This window comes from Melanostigma gelatinosum (assembly GCF_949748355.1).
Source record: "Melanostigma gelatinosum genome assembly, chromosome: 4".
In the NCBI taxonomy this organism is placed as follows: domain Eukaryota; kingdom Metazoa; phylum Chordata; class Actinopteri; order Perciformes; family Zoarcidae; genus Melanostigma; species Melanostigma gelatinosum.
In genome coordinates, this window is record NC_136637.1 from 6126951 (window position 1) to 6149616 (window position 22666).

Genomic DNA, 22666 nt, shown 5'->3' on the forward strand with positions numbered 1-22666 from the left:
GCATAGAGTTTCAAGGAGCTGGAACAGAAAATAAAAAGCAAATGAAACAAACCGACCAACATGAAAATCACAGCAGTGTTCAACACATTGCATCTCCAACCTACTCTGATTCACACCAGCATGATATCGTCACCATGTAATCATTGTCTCGGTTCCTGAGAGGAAACATGGTGCACATACAGGCTCCACGTTATCTGCAGATCAAGTCCCGGAAGCCGTTTTTTAAGAAGCCACTTTCAGTTCAAACTCGTCGATACGGAAACCAAATATGTAACCAGACGGAAACGCATCCAGCGAAACTGTTCGACTGCACTACCTCCTGCTAACCTTCCTGTCTCAAGTGGTGGATACCAATCCAGACACAACTCTGGCTTTTGTTTCCAACAGTATTTCTGCTTATCACTGTACAACTTCTGTATAGAATAACCGGCATGTTATTGATGTGTGCATGTGTGGGTAAATACGTGGTATCTGCACCTGCGGTTTCACAGCCTCAGTGAGGAAAAACTCAAGTTTCATTTGCTTAGAAAGCCGTTCCCCTCGAGACGCGGTGATTGATGCGTCAGACAACCAACCCAACCCTCACTTTGAAGCACATCGGTGCGGTGACTCAGCAGTATTTCTGAAGCCAGCTCTGGTTTGTGCGATGGCGATCTCTGGGCGGTGGAAGATGAGAGATGGCATTTTGATTCGGTGAGTAAAATCTCATGGCAGCCAGGCGGTCGCATCGACCAAATGTATTCCCATCTGCTTTGTTGAGGTGAAATGAAGCATGCAGCAGCGGATTAGATAAATATCTATGACCCAATAAATGCAGAGCAGTAGTCTGAGGTGTTCCAACAACGACCTGGCTGACTGCTCCGAGGCTGGAACTTGCAAAAATCTGCGTGGGCACACCAGACTGGGATACAGCAGACTGGCCTGCTGTAAGCCTTCAGCTTTGTCCGGGAGAAGTCTTGAGCCAGCCTCATTTGTACAGGCGGTTCAGAAAACACCCAAAGAAGTATGCAGGAGGAGAGACCTCCTGACGGCTCATTTAACATTCTGCCTGCTTCCTCCCACCTCTCTGACGTTAGCCCATTGTTTTATGAAAAACACAACAGACATCTTTTCCCTTTTATTTTTCACTCACTTCCACCGTTATGAGTCTTCACTGTACACAGTAACTACCAACCCAGAAAGAATAAGTGGTCTTTTCCTCTGTGCTCGTGGCCCCGTTCCTGACATACTCGAGTCCGGCCGTGTACATTAATAAATGATAGTGGCAGCGCTGATGGGATTCACGCCCGCCAGGGCGCACCAGCTGCAATTATAGCAGACATGTCAGAGAGATGCAGCTCCTGCCGGAGACAACCCAATCAAACACGACGACGCCGCTGTCTGGATGAGCGCTGGTTGACAAATAAAGTCCCCTCGCTCTGATAGCGGGCACAGACCTCACTCCTCCAGACTGGCTGGGTCTCCGGGGGCTTAAGGGTTCACGCGTTGTTACCAAAGGTGCCACAGAATGAGGCCACTGCATACTCTCCAAAAGCCAAAGCTCCAACATCATATCAGGCCAAAGGGTTTTATCTCGCTGATAACACTTTACAGCGGTTACCATAATTACCATGCAGTGGTGATTAAGGGAAACAAGGGTTCTCTTTTAAAAGCAGATTTTAAGAAGTGATAACTAAAGGCACTATGATGGAATGTACTTACTTACCTGCCCACAGTGATAATGGGAAAAGATTCATTGATGACAAATGTTCCTTAATAATAACTCAGGCCTACTTTCAGTGACAACCAATTTATGTCCATATATGTCACACACACCTGTAATTATTCTGGATAGTATAATATATCCTGTAATGCTCTGCACGATAAACACGCACAGAGTAAAACTGAATAAGTAGAACATTATTCGCGAGAGAAGGAAAAGAAAAGGATCTGCAAACCGTTGTCTGACCTGAAAGCCAGAGGCCTCTGCTTTCATATTACTACCAGTTCCTCATTCAGCATTTAAATGATAACAAAGAACATGAATATTGGTATTTGAGATGAAATAAAGCTTTACATAACACACACAAACATAATGAAGACCTATAAATCCTGTTCAATACTAACCCTTCTAATAAGGAATACATGATGTCTCTTCATTGAGCAGCCTTGTGGTCTGGTGAATATGAACACTCCCTAATTTAGGTTTGTGCTGCCAAATCCCCTTTGGCTTGTTGCTCGGCGCTCGGCACTAAACATCATAAAGCTGCCCAAGAGTCAAGCCAACCAACAGGCCCATGTTTGCATATGATTACATTTACTCTCATTTCGAGATGATAGTAAGGTTCACTTTTTAACATTCGTGGTTAATCTATAAAATGTTAGAAAGTAGTAAACAAAAAAGACCATCATGTCTGAGAGCCCAACTTCATGCCTACAAATAACTTGTTTTGCCTGCAGTCCAAAACTAAAGATATTTAAAATACAAATGGTATAAAACATTGAGAAATCCTTGTTTATTCTTATAGATGAATCGACTAATTGTTATAACAGCAGTCTTAACCAGATGCTCTGCAGGGCAACATTTATTGTTCTTAATGCATCTCAGTGTACAGAGATAATCCACATATTACACAACATATATCCTCCATCATTGAGACAATGAGGCTGCTACGCTGTTGCAACAGGAACAAAATATACTGTGTCATGCATGACCCCCCTTATACTGGATGATCAATAGGACCTGCTGAAGGCCTGAACCATGACGAATGTGGTTCCGTTGGCTGCTCCAGACCTCTGAGTTATAGACGATAAACAGACCTGCTCCGTTCAAAAGACAACGTAAACCTAAATATTCAAATCATGTCTCATCCAGCTCTGTGCGGTCTCGTGAGAAACTATTTTGTTTCAACATTGAAATCTCAAAAAAAAAAGACCACGGTTAAACCAAAGACGGGTCTCCACAAGATGTCATAATGACGTCTTAGTGTGTGTCATGCAGATATCTTACGCTCAAACTATACTAAATAGATAAATTCATCATGCACAAACACCAACTTGGTCAGACTGGAACAACTCCAGGACAGAGACTGCAGCCGCTCAAGTTCTCTCATCTCTGAGGAGCTGGGTGTGTCTCCACACAGGAACCTTTACCAACTCGCATCATCCACGGTATCAGAGGCCGCACACGGGCTCATTCACCGAGCATTACTCACGTCAAACCGACGCTGTGTAGATCTTAATAATCTGGGGTGTTTCAAAACTAATCGCCACCTTAAACGCCTCACAAGGCAGAGATTGAAGCTGTATTCGAGCCTCTGTAATATCACTGTTAAACTTAACTGCAGGCTATTATTCTCTCACACACACACACACTCCAGTCTATTGTGTGACGCTGTAATTTGATTTAAATCACGCCCTCCCTTCCTCATCCTCTCTCTCACAAACTGAAAGCACACAGTTCACCGGTGAAGACATGTTGTCTTTAGCTTTCCGTTTAAACCCTTCAACTCAAAGGAAACGCATAACCTCCGGACTATAGCGAAACGTAACGTTACGACTCAACGAGATGAACTCGCTGACTGGCCAGCAGGTGCAACGGGTTCACGTGACACGCGACCGAGACTGAACTTCTCGGGAGAATTTAAACATGTCTCACCACTTTGCTCCCCCAGAAAGACGAGTTTGAATTTTCTTAGAGGGTTTCCAAAGTCACTGCCAACAGACATGTTGAAGAGGAGGAAGTCTGGACGCCGGAGGACAGCCTGAGTGGACCCGTGTGTTCCCACTCGAGTTCTGCGTTGGCTGGTGAAGATGCTGGGTGGAAAAGGCGGTGGTGTTGCTCTCCGTTCAGCGCCCGTGATGGGAACACACTACTGCTGCTGCTGCTGCACCGGTCCGTGATGGGTGGTGTTTTTTTTGTTTTTTTTACGAACCCGAAGGCTTCTGCGCATGCGCGGCCTCCTCGTTCTCCGTGGAAAGACAGCTGTGATATAAAATGACGTCTTGCGAGTCGGAGGAGAGGGAGAGGCCGACATGACAACCGTGCTGCTGTGCCCCGGTTTCATCCGTCTGGAAGAACTTCTTCACTTGGTTCAACACAAATTACACCAACATGCGTTTATACGTTTGTCAATCACGCCAATAGTTTACACTTAAAGGGGTATGCAAGTGACGCGGTATTGCACTGCCATACAGTTTGTGAACTCGTAAGAGACAGATGTAAAGAATAATGGTTAAAATCAATGATGCACAATGATTAAAACACTGGATTCTACAATTTCCCAGAATGCAACTTGATAGGAAATACCGCCCTTGCCTCAAATTAACCTCTGTAGTTTACAGCTGTGACAACCCTGATGACATCATGGTTATTTTCTCAGACTTTAGAAATAGACATATATGCGATATAGATTAAAGTGCTATGTCCAGATATTTAGTCACTTACTCACCTGTACATACTATATTTACTGTGTACTTGGTGCACCGAGCAGACTAGACACATTTCACAGACGAATCAGCACTAAATGCTAAAATACTTATACTACTACTTATTTTTTATTATATATCTATTTATATTTATATTTATTTTTGTGTGTAAGAGTTTGTTGGCAGTCAATTGATTAAATGCAACTTAATTCAGCAATATGCACCAAGTGAGCACAATCTAAACTACAAAAAAGGGTCTTCAAATGTTGTCACAGGGACCCCTCTAACACATATGACCACACTCGTATCTAAAAATAAAGGACTCACCTTGACTGCTACTGTACTCAAGAGACAGAAATTAGAAATGAATTGAAATACCAAAACCACTGGTGCTGTAAAACTTGGACATTTGGTTGGTTATCTAGCCTTTAAGACATAAACACAGAAATGAATAAAGGACTTCACGCTGACTTGATCAATTGTACTGTATATTAGCCAGTACACATTTATGCACTCCACTGTAACCAAGATAACCACACCAGCAGCGAGCTTTATGTGTGCGTTCAATTCAATTTACAAGAAACAGTGTACGTTTTTGATATCTTAAAATTCATTAGCATTGCAATTCAATCAAGTGTTATATGTGATCATGGTATATATGAAATGAGTATTGCAGTTATCACAGATGTCTCAGTGTATGAGACAAACATCTATAAAAAGATAAACTTAAATATTAAGCCAATACATTTAATTCGTTACAGAATATGTTCCCATTGGAAATAGAAACCTGAACAGATTCCTCCCTTATAGGAACAAGTAATAGACAAAGATATGTACGTGTTGTTTGAACCCATCATAATTGTTGAGGTCCCACACAAGGGAGGTGTTTTAGCTGTCCTCTCTTAACTTGTAATAAGTGGGTGATGTTGTCGGAGTAAATCCAAACATAAGCTTTAAAGCGTCCAAAAACATCACATCTCAACTCCAGCCAGCGAAGCACCAGGTGAGGAAGTGGGCCTCCAGAAATTGAGGTCAGTGCAGGCATGTCTTGGCTGCGGCTTTCTCCAGCTGACGCAGCTTGGCTCTGTTCTCCGCATGTTTACCCACCACAGCAGAACTTCAGGGGACGCAGAGGCTCGGCGCTCAGCTCAGAGCGGTCCCTCAGGCCTCTTCTCCAGACTGTACTCCTGGGTCCGCTTGGCCTTCCACCCCAGCATCATCAGCAGGACGATACCCATGACCTTATAACCCACCTGTAAGCCCAAGTACCTGCAGGGATCAGACAGATGAACACAGATGATGTCAACAGTGGTGTGGATATATTGCCCGTGCGAGATGTGCTCCGAGTGGTGCGTTTTCTAACCGGTTCCTCAAGATGTTGTTGTCGTAGTAACCACAGCTAAACTTCTTTCCACACACGCGCCTCCACCAGATGCATGACGTATCGATGGCCGTCCCGAAGAGAGCGGGGGCGGGCAGCCAGGCTGAGAGGGGGACAAAGAGGAGAGTATGTAGAGAGTAAACACATTTCTATCTCCATGTGGTTGAGCTAGAGCCACTAGAGGGCAGTCCAACATTTGCTGAGATGTTCTGATGAATGGAATTCAAAGTCAAGCTCAATTTTGTGAGAGCGCCGTATAGCATCCCAACATCCCAGTGACACTCAACTGTACAAAGCCCTTACGTGTGCAATATTAAAGGAATAATAGGCAATTCAAATTAATATATAGCCTAAATTAACCAATTTCTCAAGTTTGTGAGAACATTTCAGAAATTAAACTCATTCATATAAAATATTATTTCATCACTCTTATCATCATAATTAGTTTTATTGGAGTTTACTTGTTATTAATTCATAATAGCAGACTTCCCATTGACACCTTTATTTCATGTTATTCATGAAATGAAAGTAGATTATTATGAAAAATAAGAATAAAGACATTTTATAATAACTAATTCAAATACTACATAATTTATTTGATCACTTACCTAATATTCTCAGGAGTAAAAATTGAATTCCTATTGCAAATGACTTCTCTTCAGAGGGAACACATCTGAAATGAACAGGAAAGGTAATTAGAAGGTCGATACCTGTGTTTTATGTTGGTGCACCTAGTCATTCTTCAACACAATACACAACAGCATAAGTGACAAATCATATTTCATATTTCAAAAACAGCCATGTATGTAAAAAAACAATTCAATTGTAGAAATAAATCAGATTAAGCATATTTATGCAACCTTGCAAAGCTAATTTCTCATCACATTTTGAGCAGTAGTCAATGGACCATTCCATCTTATAGCTCTCCTACATTCAGAACCCACTGAACTCCTGTATTAACATTTGTGTTTGACATTATTTTGCAAAGGTTTTGTAAAAAACAGAAGCTACTAAGTCAATTGTTGCTGAAAACAGTATTAGTAGAAGACTAGATTAAAATATATGATTCATATGATCACAATTTAGTGTTTTTACCGGAGGACAAGCACATTATATCATCCATTAGATACATTTTGGTCATTTTGAATTCAAAAGGAATAAGAAGAAATGGAGAATACACTGCAATACATTGTTCTTCATCCTTCCTTACCTGAGCACCATCATGTACATGGGGTTGTGAGTGAGGCAGGCGATCAGTGAGGCCAGGGAGATGACAAGAATGACGGGGAGGAGGAGGTGACGACAGTTGTTCGTACAGGGAGCAGGCTGGGCATTACTGTGGCTCCCTGATATACACCTGCAGTTGGTGTACAGCTGTATCCCGACAGCAAGCAAACATTATTGTCGTTATCTCGACAGAGAAAAATAAAAACAAGTTTTTGTAAATATATTTATTTGCTTTCTTGAGTGTGAGATGAGAAGATCGACACCACTCTCATGTCTGTATTCCAAATATGAAGTGAGCAGCCGGTTAGCTCTAAACTTGCTCTCAGCTTCAGAGATGCTGCGAGGTAGATTTGTACCTTTGGACCGATCCAGGCTCGATGTAAGCTCAGCTAAGCTAATTTCCTCCTGGCTCTAGCTTCTTATTGAGCGCACAATCATGAGAGTGGCATCGATCTTCTCATCTAATTCTCAGAAAGGGAACCACCATATTTCCGAAAATGTCAAAGCATTCCCTCAAGAACTGGTCAGGGATTTTAAAGGGACAAAACAGGCAAATGAAAATGCATAGCTTTTTCTGTGAAAACATGGAAAGTACATGTACCTTACTTGTATACAGTAATACAGGTTGGATTTTTGCAGCTATAAACTTCAGCTATAAATATTTTCTACATTTAAAATGGATCTTTCACCCTCAAACTACACCAAATACTTTTTTGGATGATTTATTCAAGTCAAAATGCAGCAATAGTTAATGAAAACGAATTCAGACCTTATTGATTGCACATCTGAGTGCAAGAGGAAGAGAAAAATAAATATTCTGAGACTTCTTGGGATTAATACATTAGCTTGCTGTAGCCATCCCTGTCTGTGTTTGTTGTGCAGCATTAAACAGCAGGCTGACATGCTGACTAATAAAATATATTAGCAGTTTAACACATTCCACCCACTGGAAGATGATTCACAAGCTGTGACGTCTAAATACTGACGTTTCGTCCCTCTAAAAACACCTCCTATATGCTCTGTGACTGATAAGCATTGATCGGACATTGATTGTGAGAGAGTAGCAGAGCAGCCTGTTCTCTACTCTACTGGAAGCTCCTGGCTCAGGAGACACATTATGTATCGTATGTCTGCTGATATGAAATGCGTGTTCATTTATCAGATATGTCACAAAGTCTAAATACTGGGATTATGCCCCAATATCTAGTTTGTGTCCCAGCTCTAACGAGGCATCTTAGGCCAAAGTCACTTCCTGTTGCAAGTATCGTCGTAAAAGGGACAGTTCACCATACAATCTAAATACATGCATTTCCTCTTACCTGTAGTGCCATTTAATTAACAGTATAGATTGTTTTGGCGGGAGTTGCCGAGCGTTGGAGATATATTGGCCTTAGAGATGTCTGCCTTCTCTAGAATATAATAGGACTTTATGGCACTCAACTTGTGGCGCGAAAAGCGCAAAAAGACACATTTGAAAATCTCAAGAGCAAAGCCTCTTTCCTTTCTTTCCTTCTGCGCCGCGATACTGCACGCTATGTTTTGGTGCTTTGAGCACCACAAGCCAAGTGCCATCTAATTACATTGTATTTTAAGGAACGCAGGCATCTGAACAGCCGATATCTCTAAATCTAGGCAACTCACGCCAAATCTAGATTGATAAATAGCACTACAGGTAAGAGGAAAAATATGTGTTTTTGGGATGACCGGTCCCTTTAACAATGGGGAAAAAATGATGACAAAAGATCAAGTCTACACTTTTGATGATCAGATTTAAAAAACGCCCTCAATGCAGCGTAAGCTTTCCCTACGGCACTCTGTCCCGACACAGTTAAAGGTTAATTACACCCTCACGGACAAGAAGCAAAAACATATTCCCTCATCCCACATTCAGAACAATTATAGACGATTGGAAGAGACAATTATACACTTTTTCTGCTGTAAACACAAATTGTATATATTTTTTGTTTTCAGTAAACGTATCTAGCATTCCTATCTTACATGATTCGTATGCATCCGGTAATTTCACTTATTACTGTTGATGATTTATTGTATTGTTATTCTAGCGTTGCACAAATATTTCCCCAATTAAAAAAGGCAGCCAAAAGTCAAGTTGTGTTGATGCAGCCCACTATCACAAGCATATCTTAAAGACGTATCATGAACAGTAAACTGTATGCTTATGTTAAATCGATCAATATACAACAGCCTAACCTGCAGGCATAGTGTGGGACTAAACCATGGCCAGGTGCATAGAGGGGGCACTGACCTGAACCCTGTGGGTGTTGTTCGGGACTTTGGTGAAGTTGGTGCAGCCCGCATGGCAAGGAGAAATATACTCGACTCCATCAGAGCCACACACAGGGTTGAAGGCACTGGCGGGGCAGGAGCAGTTGGAGTAGCACAGGGATAGTGACCTGTGGAGGGCAGAGAAAACAAGTTTAGAACAGTCCATGTTTCAAGGACCAGCTCATTCTAAACTAACAAAAACCGGACAATTCTTAGTTTCAGGTTATACACTGATGAAAACATACATTTCTATATTTTATATTTCTGCTAATAGATGCACCAAAATGAGCCACACTGGACATTTAAGTTGCTTCAAAAATTCCAATTTTGATGATGACATGTTTTGCCAATAGAAAGGCAGGGAGGAGAAGGACCACTAGCAGGCAAACGTGGGTGTAAACAATGCAGGTTCCAAAATACTGGCATGGATGTATTTTCATGGCTGGGCATACAGTTGGAAGTCATGTTGAAAGGTAACACTGGCCCATTTTAGCCCAAATCTTGGCCAGACTAACCTACAATTTACATATTAATGACCTAAAACATTAAAGGAATGGATTACACTGCGTCAAGTCTCCCTGTATGTGTGTATGCACTGTATAGGCTCCCAGATTTGATGGATTTTGAAAATGTAATCATATTTCAGAAACTGATTCGGAAATTTGGGGACTTGTGAAATATAATATGATATACAGGTTGTTTCTTGATTGTAATCCAGTTTTCACATACGCTAAACTGAATGTGTGTGACTCTAACAATAAAAACTCACAAAACTTAAGACACCCCTTTAAGAAACACAGCTTTTCACATAAAACCCTCATCATTGGAATGACCCACCCTCCTCACTCACCCATACTGTCCGATCTGGTAGTGATTGACCTCAGAGACTTTCTGCGTGGGACAGCCCATGAAGAAGAGAGGGATGAAGAGGAGGGTGGACATGGTAAGCATGGCAACGGAGAAGCGCGGGATGGTCTTCAGGGAGAGGCCGGCCTTCTTCATGATGACCCCGCCGATCAGCATCCCCACCGCGACAGATGGCAGATTCACAGCACCTGGTAACCGCGGACAGCTCAGTGATCGGCGCGCAAAGTTGCTAATCGTTGTCTACTTCATGTGTCATTTTCTGCGTTTCCTGACATTGTGACACAAATAGCAGGTGCAGTCTGTCCTATTGTAAAGGGCGAAGCTTTAGAAAGGAAGCAAAAACCAAAATAACATGATCGTGTGGGAAAAGATGACAGCACAAACCTAATTGACTCTTTGGAAAGTGGCCAGAGTGCAAGCAGGCTGACCCACTCCACAGTGTCCATTAAATACATTTAACAGACCGTTTCATTTCTCCCCCCAAAGTTCACAAAAATGGTTCAATACAAACCATGCTACATCATGACTTGAATCATCTAACTGCTGACATTGATTACAAGCAGTCGGCTGAAAGTAGTCTATCGTGGGATCTGTTCCTGAAGCCCCATCTTTACATTTGCACTTACCTACGAGCAGACTGCTGTCGGCGGCCGATGCACTGTACTGCCGCTCCAGAAACTTGTTGAGGAACGTAGCGAGGCCCGCGATCACGGAGGAGAAGCAGCACTGGGCCAGGACCAGCATCAGGAAGAGAGGGCTCAACAGGAGGTGGACAAACATTCTGGGAAACACTGATCAGACACAAGCACACACACTGATTACTACTGGTATCAGTAGAAACTCTCTCTCTCTTATCTAGCCATTACAGGACATGTTAAGAAAATTAAACAGGTGGAACCTTTGCAATCTGAATCTAATATACTTACTTTTCAGGGAATCCAGTAAGGAGACATCTGGCTTCTTGAAGTCATCACTCATGTCCGTTTCACTTTCAATCACCTGAAACACAACATGCAGTATAAAACTGTGTGAAGGCAAATATCTGCTGTGCAATGAATACAGTTGTACCAATTCAAACATACAGGACATTGTGAAATTTAGAGAGACGCTTGCAAAATCACATCAGCTCTGTTCTTAGTTGGGAAGCTTGAACCATCGGTCATCTTACACCCCTTTGTTTGTTCATGCTGCATTGGTGACGTCAGTGACGTGGGAACATTAGAACTGACTTGACAGCTCTGTGCAATAGCTCCACAGTGCTCATGCATTCAAAGTCACCCGAAGCTGTCAAACACCACAATGGAAGATTTGAGTTTTTGTATCTCAAAGGGAATTTTTTTTATGGCTCTTTCATACTAAAGTACATGCTCTTAGTTTTAATGTGTCCAAATGTAGTTATTTCTACTGATTTTAGAGTGGATTTTAAAGGGTTGGTTCAGATGTTTTGAAGTGGGGTTGTATGACCGCCATCGACTGTAGGTAATACATTCACAATGGAGAAGAACCTCATACAACCCCAGGTCCAAACATCAAAACTATCCCTTTGTGGGTAATATGGGTAGGATTTGTCAAAGTTGGCCCCCTCCTCCCCTGCTCAACAACCACCAAAAGCCCCCGCCCTCTGGTCTCCAGCGGGTGAAAGCCATCCCCAGATATGCTCTATTTGAGCTTTGTCTCCTTGGAGTTTCTCCTCGCTTTATTTGCATTTTTTTGGCACCGTTTCCACGGATTACTCTTTGATGCGTGCTTACGATCTGGCACCTGGTCGCTACGTCCAATCGAGATGGACGCCCAGAAACGTCTCAAAAACAGCAAAATAAGAAAATGCAATGAGAAGGCAGAGTCTCTGCAGATACAGACACCGCCATACACTTCCAGTCTAAGCAATGCTTCTTCTTCTAAACATTGTTCTTTTTAGGAAAATCTGACTCATTGTACCTTTAAGTAGCACTCACTACAACAACAGCTTGATTATTTTCCCTGAACAAAGTTGGCAGAGCCAAAATGTGATTTCACTCACTGGGGACAGCATCCTGCGTCACCTTGTCAATGACTATCTGATGTTTTCTGCTGATTGTTAAAAGGTCAAACATAACTCAAACATACAAATCAGTTCTTGGGAACTGGAATGTGTCCAGTAACATGATATGTCAGTTATAATGTGGGGTAATATGTTCACATTGAGAAACCTGTTGTGCCTTCAAGACGGTGAAAACCCAGAGGAGTAAAACACAATGCTGGCATACAGCCAGTAGGTGTCAGTAAAGCATGAGCGATACGCTGCAGTTCACTGAATGTTTGCTCATAAAACAGGACTGTTTCGCTCTGAAAGATCCTTGTGAGTGTGACTTACATCATCGTCTGAAGGCATTCTGCGAGGGAAGAAGAAGTAAGGGATGGAAGTGAGAAGCAGGCAGACGGAGGTGATGAGCAGGCCAATCCACCAGGCCCCCACCCAGCGGGGATCGCTCGGTTGCAGCTCTAGTTCAGCTCCTGCAAGGAAACGTCAGTGGACGCTTAAGTTCACCAGTGAGTCATCCTTCTGGCTGTAACCAGACTGTAAAATAACTTTGGGATGCCTGTAAACACATGATCATTACCTAAACCAATTTTGTCCACGTCCACATAGATCCGCAGCATGAATGAGCCCAGCAGGTAGCCGATGACAGGCCCGAATACAGACACTGCGAACAGGATGGCTGCGAATGATAAAGCCAATGTGAGGCAGAGTTTATGTATTATTAAGTATTCTTGAGCTGTTTTACAGTTTTCTTGCCAAATCGCGACACAATCTGACTTTTTGTCCAAAATGTTCACGTGGCATTATTCTTTGACATGGTTTTGTGTAGGTTTGTTTTGGCTTTTATGCATTAATAGCCCCAAAATCAACTCTTGACGCAACGCACCAATCAGTGTGCTGCTCAGAATGAACCAATCAGGTTTAGTCTCTCTACCACGTCTCCTCACTGCTCTGTGACAGAGGATAACGAGGATGGGGGGGGGGAAAAATCCAGTTTTGCTATGTGAGATATGAAACCTCAACACGTAAAAAACACTTTTTTAAAACCCCAATGTCACAAAATACATGTTTAAAATCTGTATATTAAAAAGCTAAATGAACAACTGCAGAATCCCCGAGGGCGATAGCACTGTGAACCTCAGGCTGTGTTCTCTTTTATCCAAACAAATCTACCGCTGAACTACAGGCCATTCACCTATGTAAAGAGGGGAGTTGCCGGGCCCAGCATAGTCATCTATGTAGGAGATCCCAAACGGCTGGATGGGCACCGAGCCCACGCCGAAGAGCAGCTGAGCGCTGGCCATGAGCAGCCACAGGTTGTTGGTGTCGGCCAGGCGCCTGGACTCGTCGCGGCCGCAAGACTCCAGGCCGCTCGAGTTCCTCTGCAGGTTGCAAATGTCGTGGCGATCTGGATCACGGCAGGTGGTCACACGCGGACGGGAGAGGGGAGGGGAAAGAAAAACAAAAAGAAGAGTTAACGACAGGCCAGTGGATGCAGATGTCCAGCTCATTTCCTGAAGCTTCTCTGGCCCTTCGCTGACTCTAAACTCTGTCAATTTAAATAGGAAAGCGGGACATTGCTTTTACAAATGAAATGCCTTGGAGGTAACTCTAATGTTCTTAACTTTCAGGAAGTGCAAAGAGATTATGAATTTCCTTCTGTTTTTTCCAAATTTCAGCTGGAGAGCACCGGCGGGTACAAAAAGCCAAAGAGCAGGTACTTGTTTGACACCCGTTGAGAGCTAACGGAGCCTTCACTGAGACCAACCCTGATGTGAAGTCTCATGAATTGCGTTGACATATAGCATCCAGGTGTTTGTCTTACTGTGTAATACGGAGTCGTATTCGTAGGGCTGGGATAAGAAGTGAGGTAAGGTCAGCATCATGGCGCTGACGGCCATCAGCAGGCCGCCGATTCCAATGAGGCGAGGACGGTGAACGCGGTTTCCGAAGTAGCTCACGAACACAATCAGCAAACCGTTGCTGACCTAAGAGACAAAAAAATAAAATAAATAGACATGCTTCAAAGAGGAGCGAGAGGAAACATTGTCTCTTTTCAAATCAATCCCGTCACTCTTCTCAGGTCTCAGTTTTCCAACATGACTAATAGTCTGTCAAAACCAAACATGAAGTGGCCAGGGTTGCACTGTCATGTAAATGTGAATTTAGTGGAGTTTCTATAACCAAAATCTTGAGTCTCTTTGATCTGTGTTTTCATAAAATATCATGCAATCAAGTCAGATCTCGTGAATCACTTTCTATATAGAAGTGCAGCCAAATCCTGTGAGGATCCGAGCTGCAAAATAATTTAAAAAGCCTAAAGGCAGCAAACGTCAACATGGTGATGTAATCAGTCACTAGTGACCCCTGGTCATACTTGGAACCTGGAAAACATTTATCGGTGCATTTAAATCCCCGGTACATGTACGGTACACTATCATTTCCTCGACCCCACGCATCCATAAAGCTGAGCCAAAATACTTCTGGCTCCATTTCAGGAAGTGTGATTTTGATAAGTTGCTTGTTCTCCAATTCCTCCTCTGTCCTTGGCATCCTTGAAATAAAGCTATCATTATCTCAGGCTGCGAGAGGTCGTGTTGTTGTTGGCTCCTACCTCGTGGAGAGAGGAAATGGTTCCAGAGGAGTAGCTGCTGAGGCCGTAGCGTCTCTCGATTGTGCTGATGGTGCTCTTGAAGTAGGCGCTGTACAGCAGCTGAGAGAGCTGCAGGAGGCCGTGGCACAGGACAAACAGCTGGGACACAGACACACAGACAGGTTGAGTCTCTAGCTTATAGTCAGAAATGTCAAGTGTCTTTTGTGCCATTTTTAACAGCAAGAGTTGCTTAGCTGCACTCACATAGAGACAGATCAGACTCAAAGCCCAGCACGTATTCCTCCCCAGAGGCCTAAATAGTTCCAAGAAGCAGAGACCCCTTCAGAGGAATCCCATTGTCATCTCATATGCGGCGTCTCGGGAAAGCACCAGAGGATTCGAGTTAAGCACAAATATTTCAGGCCAGGCGACACACTGAGATGATGACGTTACGTTCAACCAACGCAGCGCATACTTAAACTTCAGAGAAGCAATATTATCTGCGCTGTGAAAGGCAGTGAGGAAAGTGGAACAGCTGCGTCACAAAAACACAATTTACAAGTACCAACGCATCAGGCCTGGACTCGAGGCACAATTCGCCAAATTGGAAAGATAAGAAACATTTTAAGAGCTAAACTGTACATTTCCTAGACAGAAAGCACAGATGGATCCAATGAGGTGGAGGAGTAATATGAAACGTTTAAGTCTAATGGAAGTACAATCATTGCATTCAAAATGTACCTGAAATAAAAGTACAAAAGTAGAATAAAAACTAAAACTGCCTCCACTAACTAGTCATGTCGCTGTTTACATCAATCCAAAATGTCATCATATTAGACATTTGAGTGAAATTTTCAAAATGACCACATCAACTTTTGAGGTGCGGTCATAAATGTAAATGTAAAATCACATCTCCTCATTCTTCCGTCCAGGTGGATGTTTGAGCCAAATGTAAAGAAATTTGCCGAAGGCCTTCCTGAGATATCGTGTTCACAAGAATGGGACCGACGTGAGGTCAGTGTCCTTGACCTTTGACCTCCTAAATACATAAATTCATCCTAAAACTCCCTCAGGAAACTCCCTCCTGAGGTATCGCGTCACGATAATTGAACGGATGGACGGAAGCACGAACAACCTGAAAACATAATGTCTCCGGAGGATGAAAAATCTTAAAGTATTCATTATGTAGAATGGTCCCTTTCAGAGAATTTATTCGTATTACATATTAGATCATTATTATTAATTCATCAGTAAATTGGCAGCTTTTTAATGCTGTAGCTGGTTGATATGGAGTTAACAACTGCTCGGTAATCTCTACCATGTTATATGTGAAAACAGAGTTACTCTAGTAAATTTGTTGAATCCGTACAAAATGTGTAAAGACGACAGCCGGACCGTGGAGAGATATGCACCAGACTATTTGTTGGCGGGGAGCCTCCAGGAAGTCACACACAAATGGCGGACAAATGGAGTTTACTTTCCACCTCTGGTTTCAGAAGCTGTTTCGATAATAGTTTTCGCGATATGACAAATTGTGGCATCTTATGATAAAGCGTTAATTCATCTGGTTTTCCTTTAAACTCCAAAGGAGTCATGAAACGTGTGTTTCACTGACGACATTTTGGATTGGTTGTCAGCCAAAGCCTGAAGCGATGCTGTATGTCTCCAATTGATTGCACGACTTTCCTCTTCAGATCCAGAGATATGGCGAAGATCAATGTCGCCCATCTGGACGAGCCACTCGCTAGAAGACATCATACAACATCTGAAGTCATCCTCCTGCTGCTTGGATATTCTACAAACACACTTTTCAAAAATATTTCAAACTGCATGACCACTGATCTTTTACAAATTGTAAACACATCCCTTCTCTCAGGTGTCTTCCCACAAGCCCTAAAAACTGCAGTTATTAAACCGCTCCTAAAGAAGGCTAGTTTAGACTCCGCAACGATGAAAAAGTATAGGCCAATATCAAACCTCCCATTTTTAAGTAAAATAATTGAAAAAGCGGTTTTCCAACAGCTGACCGACTTCTTGGCCGTAAATAACTGCTTTGATGTTTTCCAGTCAGGCTTTCGACAGCACCACAGCACTGAAACTGCTCTTGTTAAGGTTTTCAACGACATCCACTTAAACATAGACAATGGCAGAAGTTCAGTCTTAGTGTTACTGGATCTCAGTGCTGCATTCGACACGGTCGGCCATGCCATACTCCTAGAAAGACTAAACATCTGGGTGGGACTCTCTGGCACAGCACTTAACTGGTTTGAATCCTACTTGAAGGGCCGAGAATACTTTGTGTCTGTAGCTGATTACACATCAGAGCTGACTAAAATGACATGTGGTGTTCCCCAAGGTTCAATACTGGGGCCTCTTCTGTTCAACATCTACATGCTTCCACTAGCTCAGATTATGGAAAGCAACAAAGTGTGTTATCATAATTATGCAGACGACACACAAATCTACATAACTATGTCACCAGGGGACAATAATCCCATACAAGGGCTGGGTAACTGCATTGAACAAATCAACAACTGGATGTGCCAGAATTTTCTTCAATTAAACAAAGATAAAACAGAAGTAGTTGTTGTTGGTACCAAGGATGAACAATTGAAAATCACCGCTCAGCTTCAGTCACTGACGTTAAAACCCACAAACCAAGCCAGAAATCTAGGTGTAGTTATGGATTCAGACCTCAACCTGAACAGCCATATCAAGACAATTACAAAATCAGCCTACTATCACCTGAAGAATATATCAAGGATTAGGGGACTTATATCTCAACAGGATTTGGAAAAACTTGTCCACGCATTTATCTTCAGCAGACTGGACTACTGTAACGGTGTGTTTACAGGTCTCTGTAAAAAATCCGTCAGAAAGCTGCAGCTCGAGTCCTCACTAAGACCAGGATGGTGGACCACATCACTCCAGTTCTGATGTCTTTGCACTGGCTTCCTGTCCAACAAAGAATTGACTTTAAAATCCTGCTGTTGGTTTACAAAGCACTGAATGGTTTGGGACCAAGATACATCTCTGATCTGCTGCTACCTTATGAACCATCCCGACCCCTCAGGTCGTCTGGGACCGGTCTACTTTCTGTTCCCAGAGTCAGAACTAAACATGGAGAAGCAGCGTTCAGTGTTTCTGCTCCACATATCTGGAACAAAGTCCCAGAAAGCTGCAGGTCTGCTGAGACCCTCAGCTCATTTAAATCAAGATTGAAGACCTTTCTGTTTGCTGCTGCCTTTAATTGAACCACATTCAATTCATACATTAATCAATTTCCTGCATTTTACTACTGCATTTTATTTCTTACACTGTTTTTTAATTGTTTTTGAAATCTCCTTTTCTTTTGCCTTGTGTTTTGATGCTTTTAATGGTTTTATGTGAAGCACTTTGAATTACCTTGTTGTTGAAATGTGCTATACAAATAAACTTGCCTTGCCTTGCTTGTCTGTGTGCCGGGAGGCGTTCACACACACACTCCGATGACTTCGCCGGCTGCCAGAGAGAGTACACTATGTGTTTGTTTGACTCAGAACAGTTAATGCTCCTATTAACGCAATTGGCTTCATGGCTTGTTTGCACACACAATAGACTGTTTCACACTGTTGCTCATATTTCATCCTCATTTTCACATTAAATGGATCCCTTTGCCCAGACAGGCAAAGAGCCTGGTGTTTGTGAGTCAGAATCTTTAACCACCGCTTCAGGTCAACTTCAAATCCTCTTGAGCATTTAACAAAGTCGGATTTATATTTTGTTTTATTGCAGATAACGCTTGGCAGAAACAACATGTTTCAGAGACAAGCCTCTGGCTTTCTGACTATTTGGCTTTCAAATTTCCGCTTTAGCGTGAGAAAGTGCAAAAAACTATTTTCTTGCTCCCATGATCGTTATTAATAAAAGATTATAGCAGGTTGTTTTTTCTTGATGAAGAGTTGTGCATATTGTTGACACTTGGATAAGATAGTCATGGTGGTCATTATGTCACACTGTGACGACGCAGCGTTTATTATTCAACCACACTGTTAATACAAGCCTATTTGATGTCCGCAAGCGGGACGGGGTTGAATCCTCCATGGATTATGTACATATTCATCCCTTTTGAACACCCTCTGCTCAGTCTGTTTGGACGTCATTGTCCCGCCTTCGACCCTGCTGTGAGGGGAAGAATCGCGGGAAGTTCACGCTTCAAATTGAAACGCGTTTACATCGCTACGATGCTTGATGTAAATGTTGTTGTGGTTTTTTTTTTGCTACAAAAATGCCCGACCTACTTAAGTCTCCCAGGATACTTGAAAGCAACTAAAGCCACAGAATCACCTCCCTTCATTGTGAAACAAACATAAAAAAGGTTTTGCTGCACAATAGCATCATGATCAAAAGAAGTAATTTCTCTGATTTAAAGCCATCGGTAAATCTCTCATTTCCTTTATTTGGATGAAAAGATTGAAAGCACTCGCCTGTCCACTAAATGTCAGGCTACAGAAAGTAGACAGTTAGCGTAGCATAAATACTTGTAAATATGTTATACATTGTCTGTTTAATCAGTACAAATATACATAAACGGCTAAAGTGATTATGGTCCAACGAGGCGGTTGTGTGCCAGTCTACTGTATTTCTTGGCTGGGAGCAGTGACTTCCTGTTGTCTTGTCTGGCAGATAAAACCACAACCTGTTGTTTTCTGTACCGTTTAAACAAACCAGATATGCGTTAGTGAGATTGCTTTAGCAGAGCTACGGCTAGCTGTTTCTCCTTTGTGCTAAACTAAGCTAGCTTTGTGCTAAGCACATTTTTTGTACGGATTAAACAAATCAGATATAACGTGTAAATAAGAGTGCTTTAGCAGTGGCGGTAGATGGATTTTGTTACGTTTAAATAGAGCTACGGCTAGCTGTTTTACCTTCGTGTCCAGTCTTTGCGTTAAGCTACGCAATATTTTGCACGGATTAAAAAAAGATATGTTAATATAATGTAAAAAGTTCTGTAGCGGTGCTAGTGAATGGATTTTGCTACGTTCGAAGAGCGCTACAGCTAGCTGTTTCCTATTTGTTTCCAGTCAGTGCTAAGCCATGCTTTTCTTTGTATAGTTGAAACAAAAAAGATATGCGTAAATAAGAGTGCTAAAGCAGTGCTAAAGCACATACTAAAGCAGTGCCTTTAGTAGAGGCATTTTGTTATGTTCAAATAGAGCTGCGGCTAGCTATTTTCCATCTTTGTGGTGAGCTAAGCTAACTTTGTGCTAAGCTAAGCACTTTTTGTAATGGTCTAATCAAGCTAAGGTAGCCAGCTGCTTTTATCAGTCTTCCTATCCAACTCTCCAGAAGAAAATGGATCAGTATTTTCCCCAAAATGCTGAGCTATTGCCCGTGAGAGACGTGCTCAGGTGCACTGAGGCGTGGAGAGAAATCAACAGGAGCTTTGGAACATTTCTCTCCCCAGTGTTTAGGGTATAAACAGCATGTGCCAAACTTGGCAGAGATGTCCTTAAAGAGAGTTTGATGGTGTAACCCGGGCGCAGAATAGGTACAGCCCACAGCAGATAAGCACGAAAAACAAATGTCCTGATGAAGCTGGGCAAATAGAGAGCATAGCGCCATATAGCATGTACTAGTGTCAAGAAGAGATGGATGAATATGATTGCCCCCTGTGAAACCACTGTCGTCTGCTGAGACCAAAGGGATTTGAACTCGGAACAATATTGTTTTAGTTACAATTGCTGGACAGGAGGCCAGCAGTAATCAGGAGTTTTTGGTGTTACAGTTTGACTGATTTAAATAATACTCCTCTGCCTACCCTCCTCACCGCTGCAGGAATGCCTTACTGACTCATAACCTGCTGCTTCGTCTGCTTTGATCCGAACTACTCCCATTATGTAAATATTTAGTGTGTAACTAAAGTTACATTCATACTGTGCAAGATGGGCGAAAGGTTCACGTCCATTTTGAGAGATGGGATGATGTCTGTGGGATCTGTTTCACCGTCCTCCACCGTCTCTTTATCTGTACACCTTGGTTTCAATGGGGGGGGGGGGGGGGGGGGGCACACATTCAATGACAAACGAGAAGATTTGCAGTAACTGGACCCGCTGCACTCTTTGGGAGAATGCTTCAGATAAAAAACACTGAAGTCTTTGCCTTGTGGGAATTTAGAAGTTGCCCAAGTGCTCTCGCCCAGGCTTCCAGAGTGCAGGCGTAATAGTCCCGCTCCAGTCACACAACACCAATGACGGAGACATGTCATTTCTCGCTGAGGTTTGCCTTATTATTACTCACTGGCCCTGGAACAGACAGTTTCTCTCCCGTTATTGCCATACACTGAACGCATCGAAACATTTTTGTTAGAAGTGACATACAGCTGTATTTAATGACACAATGCTGTCAACATTTTACTACATCAAAAAATGCATCTGAAGTAGTGACATTTCTAGAGCTGCAACAATTAGCCTATGACTCGACAGAAAATTAATTAGCAGCTTTTCTGATAATCGATTTGGTAATCTCTCGAGAACAGATTCTGAGGTTTGAGGGAGATTAATAAACAGTGAAAATTAGTATTTGTGGCTCCTAGAGATGTTATTTTTCATAAACTATTTTTTTTGTGGCACTAGGATTACTCTGTGAAACACCCTACAACACGAAGAAGTAAAATAATAAGAGTATTATTGTGAACGGTTTGAGGGTGATAGCAATATCTTCTCACAAAGCAAAGATAAAACATTGTTCTTCATGACTGTCAAACGTTCTCTTTTCTTCTAACTCCGTATCAAGGAAACTCAAGTTAGGTCACTACCGACGACTTAAAGAAAGTCTTTTTTGAAGTAGGAACATTTTGACAGAGATCTTGTTTATCTAAGGTGAAGCTCTGTTTAGTCTTAGGCAACACTACCCACAAGACACTACGCGCAGGTTTTCTGAGAAAGAAAACACACACACTGAAATCACATGTCTTTTTGTTACTTCAGTATAAATATCTGTGTAACATTATGCAATCTTCTAAAATTACACGTAGCGCAGGTGCTAAAATAAACAACGAGGGGAACAAGTGCTGCAGGTCAAAACAAGACGTTTCATGCTAATTAAGCAGTAGTCCTCGCCCGCGCGCACTGATGCCTACCTTTATGCTGCAGCATATCGTCTTTGATTTCTTCATGGCTTTGGAGGAAAGTACGTCCATTAGTTCAGCTCTCGTCCTCGCGCGCTCACTGAGCTCGAGCCTCTCGGGTTTTGTGTCAGAGGTTGTCTTTGTTTCCCCCACCCACCGGTGAGCTGGACTCTTTTTTTTTTTTTTATGACTGTCGGTGATGTAATTGGACTCAGCCCACAGCTCCACGCGTAAATGTTTTGAAAGTTGTGAATTGAGAACAGACAGTCCCCGCGCGCTGATTGGCCGAGTCACTCACGCACGCACGAAGGTGTGCGACACTCACCTGCAGAGAACCCAACAATTAACAAAAAAAACAAAAAAAATAGATGACTATAGACTGCGATTCAGGGGCATTTACGGTCATTGTTAATAAGGAGTGTTACCATCATTTCAGCTAAACCCGGGCTTTGTTCTCCAGCGGCGGCAGCAACAGGCTTAATGAGTCATTAAGTGAGGTGTGCAGCACTGGAGCTAATGAGAAAGGCCTACTGACGTACCTCTGCTCATGAATGAGTGTCAGTGTAGCAGCTACACTGTAGCTCCTGGAGGCGTTTTATTTCACCACAACACGTTCAACTAAGAGGAAACTTAGTCCAGGGGAGTTCATTCTTTACTCCAATGAACTAAAAGATGACACAAAACTTTTAGAAATCCACAAAAAGCTCTGCTAAACCTGTTTAAACTGCTAAGAATACAGTTATGACAAATCTTCATTTATTTATTCATTCACGTTTG

The 22666-nt window shown here is 42.5% G+C and overlaps 2 protein-coding genes across 3 annotated transcripts in view; both read right to left on the bottom strand.

The window, feature by feature from the left end:
- rab6ba (RAB6B, member RAS oncogene family a) overlaps window positions 1-3764 on the bottom strand; it is a 43992-nt gene extending 40228 nt beyond the window's left edge. The window contains exon 1 of the mRNA XM_079266930.1: window positions 3638-3764. Coding sequence (XP_079123056.1) covers window positions 3638-3707 — 70 coding nt within the window. The 5' untranslated portion in view covers window positions 3708-3764. The remainder of the gene's footprint in view (window positions 1-3637) is intronic.
- Window positions 3765-4923: 1159 nt separating this feature from the next.
- slco2a1 (solute carrier organic anion transporter family, member 2A1) lies at window positions 4924-21972 on the bottom strand. 2 transcript variants are annotated; one of them, XM_079266544.1, is made up of 14 exons: window positions 21902-21972; window positions 14803-14940; window positions 14014-14176; window positions 13384-13596; window positions 12769-12867; window positions 12522-12661; window positions 11095-11167; window positions 10795-10959; window positions 10152-10356; window positions 9282-9429; window positions 6999-7162; window positions 6397-6461; window positions 5771-5891; window positions 4924-5676 (listed from the first exon to the last, which is right to left on the bottom strand). In XM_079266544.1, exons 1-14 carry the CDS (start codon window positions 21959-21961, stop codon window positions 5556-5558), a joined length of 1875 nt encoding a protein of 624 aa, XP_079122670.1. In that variant the 5' UTR covers window positions 21962-21972; the 3' UTR covers window positions 4924-5555. The 2 variants fall into 2 exon arrangements, with proteins under 2 accessions (XP_079122670.1, XP_079122671.1); XM_079266545.1 differs by lacking the exon at window positions 21902-21972 and adding an exon at window positions 15046-15146.
- Window positions 21973-22666: the final 694 nt, after the last annotated feature.

Excerpts from the sequence above, each read along its gene's own strand:
- slco2a1 (XM_079266544.1), bottom strand. The coding sequence starts at position 21,961 with ATGGACGTACTTTCCTCCAAAGCCATGAAGAAATCAAAGACGATATGC. Across the intron at positions 12,662-12,768 it reads CGTGGACAAAATTGGTTTAG|GAGCTGAACTAGAGCTGCAA; the intron begins GTAATGATCATG and ends GTTTCCTTGCAG. Across the intron at positions 6,462-6,998 it reads ATGTACATGATGGTGCTCAG|ATGTGTTCCCTCTGAAGAGA; the intron begins GTAAGGAAGGAT and ends TGTTCATTTCAG.